This window comes from Triticum dicoccoides, chromosome 2A (assembly GCF_002162155.2).
Source record: "Triticum dicoccoides isolate Atlit2015 ecotype Zavitan chromosome 2A, WEW_v2.0, whole genome shotgun sequence".
Lineage (NCBI taxonomy): Eukaryota > Viridiplantae > Streptophyta > Magnoliopsida > Poales > Poaceae > Triticum > Triticum dicoccoides.
This window is the reverse complement of record NC_041382.1, coordinates 539,482,555-539,498,742: the sequence shown is the minus strand read 5'-3', so window position 1 is coordinate 539,498,742 and position 16,188 is coordinate 539,482,555. Positions and strand designations below refer to the sequence as shown.

General features: G+C 47.8%; 1 protein-coding gene across 1 annotated transcript; it reads right to left on the bottom strand.

Annotated features, from left to right (window-relative positions):
- Positions 1-8,429: 8,429 nt before the first annotated feature.
- Positions 8,430-10,048, bottom strand: LOC119355252 (protein AUXIN-REGULATED GENE INVOLVED IN ORGAN SIZE-like). The gene is made up of 2 exons (XM_037622041.1): positions 9,803-10,048; positions 8,430-9,165 (listed from the first exon to the last, which is right to left on the bottom strand). Exon 2 carries the CDS (start codon positions 9,004-9,006, stop codon positions 8,566-8,568), a length of 441 nt encoding a protein of 146 aa, XP_037477938.1. The 5' UTR covers positions 9,007-9,165; positions 9,803-10,048; the 3' UTR covers positions 8,430-8,565.
- Between the last annotated feature and the right edge of the window lie 6,140 nt (positions 10,049-16,188).

The following is a 16,188-nucleotide window of genomic DNA, read 5'->3' as shown; positions in this document are numbered from 1 at the left end:
TAAGCCTCTTAGTGAGAGAACTTAGGCGAGTGCTCGACTGCAGCTAAGCCCCCGAGTGGGAGGATTGCTCTCCACTCAGTGGGATTTTGTCAAACTTAGGCGAGTGCTCAACTGCCGTTAAGTCTCTTAGTAAGAGAACTTAGGCGAGTGCTCGACTGCAGCTAAGCCCTCGAGTGGGAGGGTTGCTCTCCACTCGGTAGGATTTTTTCAAACTTAGGCGAGTGCTGGACTGCCGTTAAGTCTCTTAGTAAGAGAACTTAGGCGAGTGCTTGACTGCAGCTAAGCCCCCGAGTGGGAGGGTTGCTCTCCACTCAGTAGGATTTTTTCGGACTTAGGCGGAATGGATTCGCGACTAAGCCCACCCACTGGGGGATTTCAAATGTAAATAAGAACAACACAATCGAATGAGAGAACCGTAAGCTCTTGTCTTTGATAAACGAATTACAAAATGTGTTGCTTATTACATTTTATTCGAGCGAGTGTTTAAGTATAAAAGGGGCGGAGCAGCTCCGCGTTCCAAGCCCGTGGCTCGTCTTTCTGATGCTTGATATTGTAAAGATGATATGCTCCATTGTGGAGAACTTTGGTGACGATGAAGGGGCCTTCCCAAGTTGGAGCGAGCTTGTGTGGTTTCTGCTGATCCACTCGAAGAACCAAGTCTCCTTCTTGAAAGGCCCGACCCCTCACATTCCTGGCGTGGAATCGACACAAGTTTTGCTGATAAATGGTCGAGCGGATCAAGGCCATCTCTCTTTCCTCCTCTAGGAGATCGACTGAGTCTTGTCGGGCCTGCTCTGCTTCCGCTTCGGAGAAGAGTTCAACTTGGGGTGCATTGTGGAGCAAGTCACTTGGCAGAACAGCTTCGGCTCCATAAACTAAGAAGAAAGGAGTTCTTCCAGTCGACCGATTAGGAGTTGTCCTTAAGCCCCACAGAACTGACGAAAGTTCATCAACCCAAGAACCTGCTGCGTGTTTGAGATCACGCATTAGTCGGGGTTTCGGTCCTTTGAGAATTAGGCCATTGGCTCTTTCTGCTTGTCTGTTCGACTGCGGGTGAGCGACAGAAGCATAGTCGACTCGAGTGCCCTGAGAGGCGCAGAAAGCTCTGAACTCATCGGAATCGAAGTTCGACCCGTTGTCCGTGATGATGTTGTGTGGGACTCCATATCTGAATGTCAATTCCCTGATAAAACTAACAGCGGTGCTAGCATCAAGGTTCTTGATAGGTTTGGCTTCGATCCATTTGGTAAACTTGTTGACGGCAACGAGCACGTGAGTGAAGCCACTTTTGCCGGTTCTCAGCGGTCCAACCATATCCAGTCCCCAAACAACGAAGGGCCAGACGAGGGGGATGGTCTTCAGGGCTGACGCTGGCTTGTGAGACATATCGGAGTAAAGTTGACATCCTTCACATATGTCGACTATATCTTTCGCCATCTCATTTGCTCGTGGCCAATAGAATCCAGCTCGGTATGCTTTAGCCACGATGGCCCGAGAGGACGCATGGTGAACACAAGTCCCCGAGTGGATGTCATTGAGGATCATTCGACCTTCTTCTGGTGTTATGCACTTCTGACCGACTCCAGTCACACTTTCCCTGAACAGCTGCCCTCTTATCACAGTAAAAGCTTTGGATCGACAGACGATCTGTCGAGCTTCTTCTTCATCCTCTGGGAGCTCTTTCCTGAGGATGTACGCAATGTAGGGCACCGTCCAGTCGGGGGTAACGGCCAGAACCTCCATGATCAGGTCGACCACAGCTGGGACCTTGACTTCAGTCGGATCCGTGGCGCTCTTGGGTTGCCGGGGGTCTTCAGTGAAAGGGTCTTCCTGAACTATCGGCGTGTGAATATGCTCCAAGAACACATTGCTGGGAATGGCTTCTCTCTTGGAACCTATCTTTGCCAATTCATCGGCTGCTTGATTTTTCAATTGGGGATGTGGTGGAGTTCTAACCCTTCGAACTTCTTCTCAAGCTTTCTCACCACATTGCAGTAACCAGTCATGGCTGGACTTCTGACGTCCCACTCCTTCATCACTTGACTAACTACCAAATCTGAGTCGCCATAGACCATGAGGGGACGGACGCCGAGTGAGATGGCCATGTGCAACCCATACAAGAGTGCTTCATATTCTGCTTCATTGCTGGAGGAATCAAAATGAATCTGGAGGACATATCTGAGCTTGTCTCCTTGGGGGGATACCAGAACTACTCCAGCACCAGAACCGTTCAACATCTTGGATCCGTCAAAGAACATGGTCCAGTGCTCAGAGTGAACTTGAGTCGGCAGTTGTTGTTCGATCCACTCGGCGAGGAAATCTGCTATTGCTTGGGACTTGATAGCTTTCTTTGCCTCAAACTTGATATCCAGGGAAGGAGTTCAATCGCCCATTTTGCCACTCGACCAGTTGCATCTCTGTTGTGCAGAATCTCTGACAATGGAGCGTCATAGACGACTGTAACAGAGTGATCTGAGAAGTAGTGTGCAACCTTCTTCGTGGTCATGTAAATTCCATAGACAAGCTTCTGATAGTGAGGATATCTCTATTTTGACAGGGTCAAGACTTCAGAAATATAATAAACTGGGCGTTGGACTTTGTATGCTTTTCCTTCTTCTTCCCGCTCGACCGTAAGTACTGTACTGACGACTTGTCCAGTGGCTGCTATATAAAGCAATAGAGGCTCTTTGCTGACTGGAGCAGCAAGCACCGGCTGGGTGGAAAGCAGGGCTTTTAGCTCTGCGAATGTTGTATCAGCTTCTGGAGTCCAACAAAATTATCTGATTTCTTCATCAGTCGGTAAAGAGGCAGCGCCTTTTCATCGAGGCGAGAAATGAATCAACTTAGGGCGGCCAAGCAACCCATGAGCTTCTGGACATCATGCACACGCACAGGGCGCGCCTACTTTCTCTGGGTTAGCAATGATTCCTCGTTCTGAAACAAGAAAACCGAGTAACTTGTCGCTTGGAACTCCAAACGTACACTTTGATGGATTGAGCTTGATATCATACCTTCGGAGGTTGGCAAAGGTTTCAGCGAGGTCGGGCAGCAGGTCGGAACCTTTACGTAACTTGACCACAATGTCATCCATGTATGCTTCCATATTCCGACTGATCTGAGTGAGCAGGCACTTCTGAATCATCCGCATAAATGTGGCTCCGGCATTCTTCAAGCCGAATGGCATTGTGACATAACAGAAGCACCCAAGCGGGGTGATAAAAGCTGTCTTTATTGTGTCGGGTTCGTACAGACGGATCTGGTGGTACCCGGAGTAGGCATCCAAAAAGGACAAACGCTCGCACCCAGCAGTCGAATCGACTATCTGATCGATGCGAGGGAGAGGGAAGTGATCTTTCGGGCAGGCCCGATTGATATGCTTGAAATTGATGCACATGCGGAGTGAGTCATCTTTCTTTGGGACCATGACAACATTGGCTAACCACTCGGAGTGGTAAATCTCTCGGATAAACTCAGCTGCCAAAAGCCGAGCCACCTCTTCGCCGATTGATTTTCTTTTCTGGACGGCAGACCGTCGAAGATGCTCTTTGACTGGTTTCACTTTCGGGTCGACTCACAAACGATGCTCAGCTAGTCCCCTGGGAACACCTGGCATGTCAGAAGGCTTCCATGCAAAGATGTCCCAGTTCTCACGGAGGAACTGGATGAGCGTTTCTTCCTATTTGGAGTCGAGTGTGGTCGAAATGTGGGTCGGAGCTGCATTGGGGTCCGTCGGGTGAATGTGAACAGACTTCGTCTCGCCAGACGACTGGAATGCTGAATCCGTGGCTGGCTTCTTGGCTTGCAGCAAGTCACTCGGATCTGCATTTTTCTGGTATTCTTGCAATTCTACCACGGCCATCTGGGCATCGGCGATCTTTGAGCCCTTCTGGAAACACTCTTCCGCCTTTTTCCGATTACCAGAGACAGTGATCACTCCTCTGGGACCAGGCATCTTCAGTTTGAGGTACACGTAACAAGGTCGAGCCATGAATCATGCATAAGCTGGCCTGCCCAGAATTGCATGATACGCACTCTGAAAATCCACGACTTCAAACATCAACTTTTCTTTGCGGTAATTTTTGGCATCACCGAAAACCACGTCAAGTGCAATCTGACCGAGGGACGCAGCCTTCTTGCCTGGGATGACCCCATGGAAACTCATATGGCTTTCACTAAGTCTGGACATCGGAATGCCCATTCCTTTCAATGTTTCTGCATACAGAATGTTCAGGCCACCGCCACCGTCCATCAGGACCTTTGTCAGTCGAGTGCTTTCGACCATCGGGTCGACCACCAGCGCTTGCCTCCCAGGGGTGGTGATATGCGCTGGATGATCAGACTGGTCGAACGTAATGGCAGTCTGCGACCATTTCAAGTAACTGGGTGTCGCCGGAGCGACCATGTTCACTTCTCTGTTGATGACTTTCAATCGACTCTTGTTTTCAACATCAGCAAAAATCATCAGAGTGGAATTCACGTGAGGATAACCATCATCATCTTCTCCTTCACTCTCAGCCTTGTCTGCCTTCTTCTCCTTTTCCTTGGGTTGTTTCTCTCGGAACTGCTGGATCAGGAGCCGACACTGTCGAGTGGTATGCTTTGGGTAAATGAAATTACCTTCTTCGTCTTTTTTGGTGTGGATATGGCACGGCAGATCCAACACGTCATTTCCATCTTGATCTTTTACTTTCTTGGGGTTCCACGGCCCTTTGGGATTCCCCTTGAACTTTCCTTGAACCACAGCCAAGGCCTCACCCGGAGCAGCTAGTTCGGCCTTGCGTTTTTGCTTCCGACTGGAGTTTCCTCCTCCGGCTTCGTGGGCGACTGCTTTGTGCTTTCCGCTCCACAGTCGCTCTTCCTCTTCACCATTGGCATACTTGGTGGCAATTTCCATCATCCGAGTCAGAGTCATGTTTCTTGTCCGACCGAATTTCAGATTCAACTCCCGGTACCTGACCCTTCCTTGAAAGCACAAATTTCCTAATGATCAGACACATCTTCCACCGTGTGGTGCAGGGTGATCCACCTCTGGATATAATCTCTTAAAGTTTCATTCGGTTTTTGGACGCAACACTGTAATTCTGTCAAACCTGCTGGCCGTTTGCAAGTTCCCTCAAACGTTCTGACAAACACTCGGGCGAGATCTTCCCAAGTATAGATGCTGCCAGGTGCCAACTGATTCAGCCACACTCTAGCCGAGCCCTCCAACATCAGAGGAAGGTGTTTCATGGCCACCTCATCATTGCCGCCACCAATCTGGACAGCCACTCGGTAGTCTTCGAGCCAGGTGTCAGGCTTGGACTCTCCGGTGAACTTACTGACTCCAGTCGCCAACCTGAAGTTGGGGGGAATCACTGCAGCTCTGATAGCTCTGCTGAAGCACTCTGGGCCAGAGACATGCACCCTATTGCTGGTTTGCGGGCATCTGTCATGGCCATCTCCGTGAGCTCTGTTTCTGTCGACCAAGCCCTGCACGAGAATAGATCTCGCATCAAAGCCTGGCTCCCTGGGGTCGACTGGAATACCTCTTCTGACGCTGTTAGGGCGTCTGTCTTCATGTGGCCGCGGCACGTATGACCCACTCCTTGGAGGAGGCGTGGGCACTCGACGGCGACCATCGCGATCGGCTCGATGATCATACTGCTCCTGGTTTCTGTACTGATCACGCTGCTCTCCACGTCCCTCACGCCTCGGGGCGATCTCGGGCTGTGGGCCAACTGGACCGTATCTGCGACCACATATCTGCTATGGATCCTATCCCGCGACTGAGACACGGCCGTATTCTGCTCTCCTGCTGCCCGGAGCAAGGCCCTGATCTGCGCCAGACCTCAGCCAGCTTCTGACTGGGAAGGTTGAATCGACTCTGCTATTTGGGCAGCAGCTGCTAGGTTTTGGATCGGTGTTCGGTATACCTGAGCCGAAGGTGGAAAAAGCTGGCGTCGACTGGACTCAGGAGCACGTTCACGAGCGTGATCGTCGAGTGCGCGCTGGAGGTTCTCCATCGAGTGCGCTCAGCCAGATTGGCCAGGCGAGCCTGCTCCAAGGCCTGGGTCTCGAGTGTATCTCCAACTATAGGAGTATGCAGGGCATCCATGTTTCGGCGACGAAGTTCTTCTCTCTGCTGCGAGGAGAGAGGCTCGGGGCGGTACTCCTCGTGAACGCGCGACGGACCTCCGTTCCCGTCACCTCCGTCTTCACGATCGAAGCCAGGAGGGCCGCGTGGTCCATTGACCACCAGGACTTCCGCTGCCGATTCGTTGCTGTCGCACTCGGATGCAGTCTCTACGGAGCCAGTCGACAGATCGAACAGGCTGTAGAGAGACTCGTCGGGCTCGATCGCCGCGACTTGAGGGGTGGCGGACTGGCGGGCCACCGCATGCTTCACCCACCGTTGAAGTCTCGACCGGCCGGTGCGCTTGCTCCGGCGGGTCGCGGGGAGGGAGAAAGCCGTTGGAGTCGACTGGTACTGGGTCGACGGTTGCTGCAGGAGGACGCCGCGGACGCACGCGTGAAAGTGCGTCGCCCCGCGGGCGGGGAGTGCGTACGTCGAGTGGTGCCTCCTGAAGCCAAGCGGAGTCGTCGGCGACAAACACGAGCGCGCCGAGACGGATCTCGCGGCCCTCAGCCAAACCTCCGCCTGGAATCATGGTGATGGGGATCGGAAAAAATTGCAACTTCTCCAATAAGTCGCTAAGACACCTGCCCCAAGGTGGGCGCCAACTGTCGTGGATCTAAGACTGACAGTAGAATGGGGGGTAAGTATGAGGAGGCAAGATCCTAACTATGAAGAAGTTGTACACGCGAGTTTTACGAGTTCAGGCCCTTCTCGGAGGAAGTAACAGCCCTACGTCTCGGTGCTCTGAGGCGGTCGACTGGATTATACGTGTGTGTGTGAGTTTACAAAATATGCCAACCCCTGTCTCAGAGGAGGGGGGTGACTTATATAGAGTGCGGCAGGACCCCAGCTCCCCTCCGTTACACAGGATTCAATGTTCATAATGCTATGGTTTAAGTCCTGACCATTGCAGAGTGGAGGGTTCCTCATCTTCTGGTGGTCGAGTGTCTTCAAGGTGGTCGAAGTGAGTGCATCTCCACGGTCGAGTGGTTGATGGTTTCTCTTTGACTGTTTCTAATTCTTTGTAGAGATGTCCTTGGGGAGGGTAAGTTGGACAGGTCCATGACCCTACCCTAGGTACATAGCTTCATCACCGGGTACGGCGTCTTGCGAGCCATGGCGAGAGGGAAGGCTCCCTCTGCGGCGAGAGAGACGGCGGATGTGTGTTGTCTTTCTACTTGGGCGTTGGTCGGGCTCACTTGCCACACTCTGTTGCAAGCAGGTCCTCGTCATGCTCGTGTGTGCCTCATCCCTAGATGGCTGTTTGGCTGTAGTCTTCGGCTAGGACAAGCTTCGAGCTTGTTTTCCTGTATTTTTTTTGAGCTTGTGCGACCCGTTGAGTTGTAAGCCTCCTAGAGTGTCCCCTTGTATCGTTTGGTCGTGGGGTGTGTGTGTGTTTGTATTTCCTGGCCGGTTGATGGCTTTGTTAATTCAAAGCCGGGCTCTTCGCGAGCCTTCGTTCTAAAAATAAATAAAACCGAACTTACTTACTAGGGTTCAGCTAAACCAGTTTGGAGGATCTGCTTCAGAAGACGCGGGTATGCATCTACATACTTTTACTGAGCTTTCTGACACAGCTTACATAAAAGATATTGATCTCAATGCAGTAAAATTTATGCTTAATCATTTTTAATTAAGAGGAAAGGCTAACATTACCTATTTTCTGCTTACAAAACCATGCATCTACATGCTAATATTACATGTTTCAAGCAGGAAGACCGGAAGCCACTAGCGCTTATGTGGGAACGTATTAAAGAAGTTGTTAAGAATTGTACTAACCATGACATGAAAGAATGGTTAATTATTCATGTTTTTATAAAACTTTAAATCTTTTATCAAAGAACATGCTTGACACTGTCGCAGGAGGAACGATCATGGGAAAACAAGTTGCTGAAGCAAAGAAATTCCTAGATGATATGCAAGAAAATCATGATCAGTGGCATGTTGAAATCTTCAAATGATGCATGTTATCAAGTGGGTGCATGTTTTATGTAGCAGCTGTAAACATACATGAAAGCTATTGCCTGGTATCACAAGAAACAAGTGAGAATAACGAAGGCTTATTGATATTAAAAAATAATAAAAATTTCACAATCAGGTGCTGGAAGCCTCGAACCATAGTGAGCCCTGTGTATTCAAGAAATTAAATGGCTTTTGAAAATGACAACATCAATTATCATGGTAAAATACGTAAATTCATCTCCTTGTACTACAATGTTTCGTGCTAATATGGCAAAGCATAGTTAATAAAGAAGGCGCAAATTAGTCACGGCGTTGTTCTGACCAAAGGCCTCATTTAGCTGGACAAATCCCATGATAAATACTCATTTAGTATACGGGGAAAAGCAGCAGGTACCTTCTAGGCTTCAACTGATGGGCATAAACTTGATTCCATGACTACCCTATCACCAAATCCAAAAGAAAAAACAAGAAAAGGACGTACTAGTTATCTACAGGTAGGCAGTCGGGCCCGTCGCACTGCGGCCGCCTGACGTCGGCATGAACGCCAGCACCAGGAGCATCACCAGCATTGCCACTGGCACCAGCATCAGCATCGACGGAGGCGGAGGCAGCGGTGGCAGGACGAGCGGGAGGATCACCAGCGACGCGGTGACGAACATGAGCAGGAGGAATGAAAAGTACTTGCCGAAGAAGCTATCGCTGCAGCTGCAACGACTGGGATCCTCCTCCGTGCTGTACCGTGCTTTCTGCTCGGACGGCAGAACCATGGGCAGGGGCGATGACGACGACGTGCTTCCGGCGGCTCGTGCCCCGCCTCTGCCGCTCTCCATGTCGTCGGCTGGCGTGGATGCGTTGCACTTGAGGCCACTGTTGATCAGTTCTTGGATGTCCTCCGACTCGGAAGACTCATTTCTTGCGCTCAAGAACATGAGGAGCTAGCATGGAATTTGATACCTCTGTCTGCTCTTTCCGTGACGATCGAGTCTTCTTAAAGTGCAAGATAGGGCAGTGGTAGAGCTTTGAGTCGAAGCAGCTTTGGTAGCTCAGAATTCTCGCTGAATCAGATCAGATCTGGCAATCTACAAATCCTGTGGATTGTTGCGAAAAAGGATATCTTATCAGCATGTGAAGCAATCAAGCTACTCCCTCTGTAAACTAATATAAAAGCATTTAGATCATTATTTTAGTTATCTAAACACTCTTATATTAGTTTACAGAGGGAGTACTCAGTAACCAGTCTTTTCCTTGCGTAAGCTTTACGTGTATACCTAGCTAGAGGTTCCGTTTTACTACATTTCAAGAAGAAAACTCTGTAAAGCCATAGAAAAAGGGAGGACAACATCATAAAGTAGACAAAATGGCATTCCTTGTTCTTTCAGAAAAGGGACCCGGCCAGCCCCTAAATTTTCCTACGAGTAAACAGGGCGAAATGATTACCCCAAAGACCAGTTCCCAACTAACACAACCATTACTAATTACATCTAGTATCTGGGAAAGAATCCCTAACTATATAGGTAGGACAAAAATAGCAATCAAATATATACTCATTACTAATTCATCCGTGAGTCCCCGAGTAGTACAATCCAAGCATGCAATTACTGATTACGAGCTTTCGCGCACATGTGTATGTATGTAAGCAAGGTACGTACACACCGACAAAAATAGATATACCATCACATGCATAGGCAGATGTCAACGTAAAAATCGAAGCATGTGTATGTCTACCTGGTGAAACCGATGGCACATCAGCTAGCATCTTTTCCTGGGCATCAAGCTTGGTATGCACATCGGCAGTGCTCCAGCACCGACCGGGACTTCTACGATCGCTGGTTCATGGACTGGGAGATGCAGACAGGCAGATGAGAGCAGGAAGAAAAAGAACGAAGGCGGGGAAAGGGAGGGCTGGATGCAGTGCATCCAGCCGGAGGCCAGGGGTAGTACTAGTCGTCATGGCGTCGCATGCAAGTTGTGGCGATGGTGGGGGAGTATTATAAGCAGGGGGGGATGGAAAGGAAGGGGGGTTCGTCTCCCCTGGCCTCGTACGTGTTTCTCGCTGCCCTCTTTTTCAATTTCTATGCAGCTGCCCCCACCCCGCTCGCGGCCTTGGTCGGGGAGCTCGTACGATCCACTCAGGTGCCAGCAGCGCGGCATTGTTAATCGCAGCGGAAATCTAGGGCCGTCGATCGATCGGTAGTGATGCTACTTTGTTTATGGTTTTAGCGGAATCTTGACTGTCTGGCCGCGTCCCTCATTGCGGAAAATACTTCTCTCTTTTTTCTTTGGTTGGTCCTACGTGTCACTCTGATTTGCAGCTGTAGATTTTTCTTGATGCAAATTCATATATGAAAGAAGCTTTCAATGATATAATTTTTAAAGTATTGTACATCTCATGTCTTATTAACCTTATCAATATTTAAAGGCGGTCTTGAAAAACACATTAAGCCCTATGTAGATGAAAGGGGAGTATGTTATTTCTCATCTAATAGTAAATACGCATGTGCAACACACGTTAATATTTACGTAATATATTAATTGCACGTGGATATTAGGTATGTTATTATTTGTGTGTTGATTATGTGACTACTACAATATTTGGTATGATATTAAATGCATGTTAAACACGTTTAACGTTCGCCATTCGAGCAGTCTAGGTCGTTGGATTGACTTAGTTCAATGGCCAAGATCAGTTGGATCTGCCTTTTGGGTCTTCTACTAGTCAATGTGTACGTGCAATGCATATTAATTTAGAAAGTATATTAAGTGCATGCGGATATTAAGTAGGATATTATTTACGTGTTACTATGTAATTAGCACTATATTTGGCATGAAATTAACTGCATGCTAAACGTGTTGAGCGCTCGACATTGAAGCAGTCTAGGTCGTTGGATTGACATGATTTGATGTCCGAGGTTAATTGGATCTGTCTCTTTGAGTCTTTTTACATTGGTATAGATATAGACATAAAAAATAACAAAGTAGTACCGTCTAACTCCTGTGCCATTTGATTTTATGTGAAACTTTGCAGTTTTTCTTTCTTTTTTCTTTTTTTGTACTAATGTCACTTAGATACTAGTATTTAATTAATTCTTATCTTTAGATGAGAGCCGGTCGCATCCAAATATTTTTCACGATTGCATGATCGGATGGTGAAAGGGTGCAACAAGGCCGGTAATTGCAGGCTATGTGTCTCGTATTAATTTTATTAATTTTAGAACAATAATGTTGTTGCCAAAGACGGTGGAAGCTATTCGCATTGAGCAGTTTAGACTGATCTGTGTTTTCAATGTAAGCTTTAAGAATTTTACAAAGGTTGGCACGAATAGGTTGACACAGATAGCACATTCGGTTGTGCAACCAACTCAAACTGCCTTCATGACAGGACGACAAATCCTATAAGGGGTTGTGGTCCTACATGAAACGTTGCACGTGTTATCTTCAAAGAGGATTTTGAAAAAGTGCATGATAAGGTCAAATGGCCCTTCCTCCAGCAAGCCTTACGTATGAAGGGGTTCAATGAAGCTTGGAGATCACAGGTGGATTCATTCATACAGAAAGGCAGTGTCGTGATAAAGGTCAATGATGACATAGGCCATTATTTCCAGGCAATTAAGGGGTTACGAGAGGGGGACTTCATGTCTCCTGTGCTGTTAACATTGTAGTGGATATGTTGGCAGTACTTATTAGTCGGGCTAAAGAGAGTGGCCAAGTAGGAGGACTCGTCCCCCATCTTGGAGAGGGGGGCGTCTCCGTTCTATAATAAGCGGATGATACTATTATATTCATGGAACATGATCTTGCAAAAGCTAGGAATATGAAGCTTATTTTATGCCTTTTTGAGCAACTGTCTGGGCTAAAAATCAACTTCAATAAAAGCGAAATGTTCTGCTTTGGAAGAGCCAAAGAAGAACAAGACGACTAGAGAAACTTGTTCGGTTGTGAAATTGGATTCTTACCATTTAGTTATCTAGGGATCCCAATTCATCATAGACGTTTAACAAACAAAGAATGGAAATGTATAGAAGATATATTTGAAAGAAAAAAATTAAGTTGTTGAAAGGGCAAGCTAATGTCTTATGGAGGTCGGCTGGTTTTGATTAACTCAGTTTTGACGAGTTTGCCGATGTTCCTCTTATCTTTCTTTAAAGTATCGGTAGGGTACGGAAATGACTAGATTTCCACAAATCCCGATTCCTCTGGCAAAGCTATGAGGCCAAGAACAAATACAGACTGGCTAGATGGGATATCATGTGTAGACCAAAAGACCAGGCGTGTTAGGGATCGAAAATTTAGAGGTAAAGAATAGATGTCTGCTTAGAAAATGGCTATACAAACTATCTATTAAGACCGAGGGCATGTGGGTACAAATCTTGCGGAATAAATACCTACACTCTAAGACTTTAGCCCAGGTGAATGCAAGGCCAACGGACTCACCCTTTTGGAAGGGGTTAATAAGGACAAAAGTAACTTTCTTCCAACGGGTGAAGTTTCTATTGGTAATGGTACCACTACTAGATTTTGGGAGGATACCTGACTAGGGGAGACGATCTGCAATACCTTTCCTTTTATAATATTGTGAAACATAAGGAGGATTATGTCGTAACAGTATTAAACTCGGTACCACTTAATATCCAATTTAGGAGATCCCTTGTAGGGGGGCGTTGGAATGCTTGACTGCACCTGGTCCATAGGTTGATGGATGTTCAACTTTCAAACCAGGCAGATACAATTAGCTGGAAGTTAACCACGAATGGAATTTTCTCTGTGAAATCCATGTATTTGAACTTAATTGATTTCGGGCCATTGTCGAGGTCTTTGAACATATGGAAGATTAATATTCTGCGTCGCATCAAAATCTTTATGTGGTTCGTCCACAAAGGAGTCATTTTGACCAAAAATAATTTGATGAAAAGGAATTGGGTTGGTAACTCCATGTGTTGTTTTTGTGATCAAAATGAGTCGATTAAACACCTTTTTCTTGAGTGTCCACTTGTAAAATTGTTATGGCGATCAATTCATATAGCTTTTAACGTTCATCCCCCAATGAGCATAAACACGTTATTTGGGACATGGATTAATGAAGTGGACATACACATAGCTAAACATATTCAGATAGGGATATGTGCACTATTTTGAGATATATGGAACACTAGAAATGATATGATTTTTAATGGGACAAAATTCACTAATTTTTTGCAGGTTAACTACAGAGCTACAGCTTGGATCCGTATGTGGTCGTTACTCACTCATGCGGACTACAGGGAGATTTTGGCTATTGCGTGCAACCGCTGGGAGACGGTAGCACGGGATATCTTCAGTTGATTTGGATGGTGAATTAATAATAGGCTAGGTGTATAGGCATCGTAGCCTGTTCTTTATCGCCGGATGTGGGGCGTTATCACCGGACGTGGCGCATTATCGCCGGATGTGGTGTTTTACAGATTTATTTTTTTAATTCTTGCTCGGTTTATGAGCTTCCTTGGAACTTAAGACCTTGTTACACTTTTTAATAATATGGCTGCATGCATCGACTGATGCAGAGGCGCCGGAGGTCAACCTCCTTTTCCAAAAAAAAAACCAATAGTAAAGAGAGAACCATTATGAAGAGCGGGAAAACCGTGGAATATTGTTGTTCATATACACAACACATTATGGCATGTATAATGGATGGTAAGAAAGTTTTATCTTAAGCCCGCCACATAATTCAAAATAGACAATAGAGAATTGTGTACAATGGATTATCTCTTAGTCTTATCTTTGATAATTGTATATTGCTAAATAGGTGGTCTACATGTCTGGATTATTTTTTATTATTCCTAATGTTCCTTGTACTACCATGACAGATGATGAATACATCGGCTCGCTCTGGTGCTTGTAGTCGTCGGTAGGTGGTTTACATGTCTGGATTATTTTTATTATTCCTGATGTTCCTTGTACTACCATGACAGGTGATGAACAGATCAGAAGTGCCCCCCCCCCCCGCACACACACACACACACACACAAATTTGAAGTTCTGGGAGTGTCTCAAATAAAACTTATTTAAGTTTGACCAAGTATGTTGAAAATATATACTAACGTCTAGAATACCAAATTAGTCTAATGAGCTTTTTTATGAAATACATTTCAGTGATATATGTATTTGGTGTTGCAGATATCATCACATTTTTCTGTAGATTTGATCAAAATTAGGCAAGCTTGACTTGGGACAAAGCTAGAACTTCAATTATTTTGGACGGATGGAGTATAAGCAAATGTTAAGAGCATCTCCAATGGCAACCTACAAAAAACCTTCCGCATCCGTCCGCGGACAGGGTGAGGGGGCAATCCATGGACATGGATGTAGAAGGCATCCATCCAACACTAGCCGCATACATTTTCACAATAACTCGAACCAACCGGACGAAATTCGTGCAAACATGACGGATTTAATATAAAATGACCGGATTTTCATATAAACACGACGGGTTTCATTACAAATACATGAAAGCGGTGCTAGGCGGGCTAATCTAAATGATCGCCGGCGTCCGATCCCCGTCTCCGACCATGAACCAAGAGAACGGAAGCTTCCCCTTTTCCAGTTCCGCCTCCGTGACCACTGCCTCCGGAGCCCCTGGAAGTGAAGTTGTCCGCTTCGACATCGCCACCAAGCGACTAATTGGTCGTCGATGCTGAGCCCACCAAGCTTGGCGTCGACAGGAGGGGAGAAGTGGTGGCCTTCTTGGGACCCGAGCGGTGGCGACATACCGTGCACTACTCTTCCTTGCTGTCGGAAACGCACGCAGACGTGTCGGCTTCTTCGTGGTCGTGGCGCTAGGGCGCGGCCTCCTCGTCGTCTGTGTCGCCAAAAAATGCCTCGCCCGCGTCGTCCTCCCGCTCCTTGCCGACGGCCGCCACCTCCGCCACCCGTTGTCGGTACTGCCAGCGGGCGAGGCGGATCTCGCGGGCGGAACGGTAGGACTCGAGCAGTGCCTCCTGCTCCGCCAGGTCCGCGTTCGGCGCGACTGCCCTACCGACGGTGACCTGCTCCTTCACCTGTAGATGCTCCTGGAGGAGGTTGTGGTTGTAGTTGGCGTCGGCCTGCGCCTCCCAAAACTGCTCCTCCTGCTCCTCACACACCATGTCCATATAATGGGAACGGGCCTCGCCGATGGTCAGGGTGCAATGCACTGGTGAGGGTACGGCGGAGGAAGAAGAGGGTGGTGTTGGATCGTCGTTGGAGGCGTCCTCCATTTGCACGTCCTCTGGCTGCCTACCGGACTGCCAGTCGGCGTCATGGCGGCCATGGCCTTCTTTCTACTCCGACGCCAGCCCGTCCCAAACAGCTTTGGTCGCGGAGGGATCCATGGTGGGGAGTGGTATGGAGAGGGATGACTGTGGCTTGGGCCGAAGCGGCGGTTTATATAGCACCGGTGGGCGGCAGGGGCAGACGGGTGCGCCGGAGGAGACACCTCGGCAACGGCGTGTCATCAATGCGGGCGGCAGATGGACGAATGGGCGGCCGTCGTGTCGACGTCGTTTGAACGCACGACAGTCGCCTGCCGGAAAGTGGCGTGGGCGGCGCTCTCTCGACCGGCATGCCGCTTCAATATCAGCGCCAATGAGCGGTCGTGTCCGCTCTAGACGGGCATGAATGCGGGCGCTGGCGCTCTGGAGCGGCGCAGACCAAAAACACACGAGAGGGGTGAGGGGTTTTAAATGGGTTAGGACGGTCAGAAACGGACTTGAAATCGGTCCAGACTCCCGCAACCTTCCCCACTTTTGTTTTCGGTTTTCAGAAAGAAAAAAAATCATGTCCGGATCACTCCGCAGACCGATTCAGGTCCGCGTTGGACGGCTTTCACGGTCCGGACAGCCTGGCCTGGACAATTGCGAGAGGTTTATGGGTTGGCCTTGGAGATGCACTAACATATCCTTATTGCATAACAACGAAACACGTAGTCTTGATGCAAGAGACAAATACGGATACCTACTCGTATCCACATGACAAGCCTCAAACTTGTTAATTTTCCACATGAATCACATGGCAAACACTGGTGATTAGTTAACCAGTGCGTATTTTACAAGTCTACAATTATTATAATCGGTATAGATAACAATTCTTGCTTTGTGCAT

What these genes read in the sequence shown, in the direction of transcription:
- LOC119355252 (XM_037622041.1), bottom strand. Translation starts at nt 9,006, where the DNA reads ATGTTCTTGAGCGCAAGAAATGAGTCTTCCGAGTCGGAGGACATCCAA.